This window comes from Limulus polyphemus, unplaced genomic scaffold, assembly GCF_000517525.1.
Source record: "Limulus polyphemus unplaced genomic scaffold, Limulus_polyphemus-2.1.2 Scaffold9018, whole genome shotgun sequence".
NCBI classification, from domain to species: Eukaryota; Metazoa; Arthropoda; class Merostomata; order Xiphosura; family Limulidae; genus Limulus; species Limulus polyphemus.
This window is the reverse complement of record NW_013674628.1, coordinates 24341-26763: the sequence shown is the minus strand read 5'-3', so window position 1 is coordinate 26763 and position 2423 is coordinate 24341. Positions and strand designations below refer to the sequence as shown.

The window sequence follows — 2423 nt, the reverse complement described above, 5'->3', positions numbered from 1 at the left end:
AACAAGTGGGAAATAATTGTTTCCTAGTACTTGACTGTTAGATCATTCCACTAGCATTACTTCTAAATATAACAAGTGGGAAATAATTGTTTCTTTGTACCTGACTGTTAGATAATTCCACTAGCATTACTTCTGAATATAACAAGTGGGAAATAATTGTTTCCTAGTACTTGACTGTTAGATCACTCCACTAGCATTACATCTGAATATAACAATAGTGCGAAATTATTGTTTCCTAGTACTTGACTGTTAGATTACTCCACTAGCATTACTTCTGAATATAACAAGTGGGAAATAATTGTTTCCTAGTACTTGACTGTTAGATCATTCCACTAGTATTACTTCTAAATATAACAAGTGGGAAATAATTGTTTCTTTGTACCTGACTGTTAGATCACTCCACTAGCATTACTTCTGAATATAACAAGTGGGAAATAATTGTTTCCTAGTACTTGACTGTTAGATCATTCCACTAGCATTACTTCTGAATATAACAATAGCGGGAAATAATTGTTTCCTAGTACTTGACTGTTAGATCACTCCACTAGCATTACTTCTGAATATAACAATAGTGGGAAATAATTGTTTCCTAGTACTTGACTGTTAGATCACTCCACTAGCATTACTTCTGAATATAACAATAGTGGGAAATAATTGTTTCCTAGTACTTGACTGTTAGATCACTCCACTAGCATTACTTCTGGTAGAAGTGATAGTATAAATTAGTAGTTTACTGCATAAAGAAGAATGGTTTGATCACAACATTAACAATTTCATAACTTATAAATAATAATTCATTTTAATAGGAATAGTTTTGGAATATTTTATATAATTTTTTTCAGTTCCCATTAGCTTATTAAATAGACGTTATCAAAACATCATACAAAAAAACAAACCCTTTATATATCCAATACCTTTTAAGGCCTATACTGAGTTCTTAAAGAAGCACTTTAATGTATCTCAAAATTTCAGTCTTAGATATTCTTAAACCATGATACAGAATTCTCTAAGAATTACAACTATTATTTCTCTACTAACAAATACCTTTCCTTCTGCTTGTAGAGGATGACCAATTATACAGTTTCAAACATTATTTCAATGAGTGATAATGACTGGTTTAAAACCGAGTTGTTATTACTGTATAGATGCTCAAAACCACAACTAAAATATACTGTATATTACACTTCACTGTCATAAATATTTAGATATATTTCAAGAGTTCAAGAAAAGAAAACTCTTAATTAAGAGCATAAATATCTTTATCATTCCTTGCTAATAGAAAAACTAACATTACATAGTTTTTACATAAAGATTAAATTTCTTTCAACAAATTTTACATTGGGATTACCATCTCTTTCACCTAGTCTTACATTAACAGTAAAAGCTCTTTCACCTGGTTTTACATTGGGATTACCATCTCTTTTACCTAGTCCTACATTAATAGTAAAAGCTCTATCACCTGGTTTTACATTGGGATTACCATCTCTTTCACCTAGTCCTACATTAATAGTAGAAGCTCTTTAAACTAGTTTTACACAAAGAGTAGTGTATTTTTCACCTAGTTTTACATCGGGAAGAATGGCCTCTAGTTCCTTCTTAAACTGTTCCTTGCCTTTCTCAATGATGTCTTTGTATTCACTGACGACATTTGATTCTCCTAATGCTTTGGCCACCTGAGAAAGTAAATAAATCATTAAAATATTTAATTATGTGAACAACTGAAAACATCTGAGACTAACCTTTTTTTGTCATTTTGCTGGAAAAATTACAAATAAAATGTCAGTCTTACAAGTTTCCTTAAACTCAACATTCTCTTTTTAATGACTACTCTACAAACACAGAGCCAGCCTTAGGAGTGTGCAGGGCATGAGGCAAGTACTGTCATCACAGTACATCTTATACTAAACTTGAACAGGTACACTATGAATTTTATAAATAGAAAATGTCATCACAATACATCTTATACTAAACTTGGCTGGGTAGAATTCCAGTTTATAAAAGAAAAAGGTTATTCCAGTATGTCTTATACTAAGCTTAACTGGCTGAAGTACAGAATGTTAGTGACAATTAATCATTATAGTACTTTATGTGGTAAACTCTTGAAATGATAAATTGCATTTCTTAGAAACAATTATTGTTACAATAAGCCTAATATTAAACTTTGCTACAAAAATAAGATAACTGCACATTTTTTTCACATTCCTCTTAATTTGTCCACTGAAGCTTGGAATCATAAGAGTGTAAAAATAGAATTTTTTTTAGATCTATCTTTTGTCTCCCACAAAGCACTGCCTAATATGAGGAAGTAGTAGGAGATTCTCTTGGAACTTTAGATAACACAATTAACACAGGACTAAACTAGGAGATTCTCTCTGAACTGTAAATAACACAATTAACACAGGACTAAACTAGGAGATTCTCTT

The 2423-nt window shown here is 30.9% G+C and overlaps 1 protein-coding gene across 1 annotated transcript in view; it reads right to left on the bottom strand.

Moving 5' to 3' along the window:
- Positions 1–1535: 1535 nt before the first annotated feature.
- The window catches only part of LOC106475701 (MICOS complex subunit MIC60-1-like), a gene marked incomplete at its 3' end in the record, with an annotated part of 22814 nt that continues 21926 nt past the window's right edge, over positions 1536–2423 (bottom strand). Inside the window, exon 9 of the mRNA XM_022379754.1 lies at positions 1536–1673. Coding sequence (XP_022235462.1) covers positions 1536–1673 — 138 coding nt within the window. The remainder of the gene's footprint in view (positions 1674–2423) is intronic.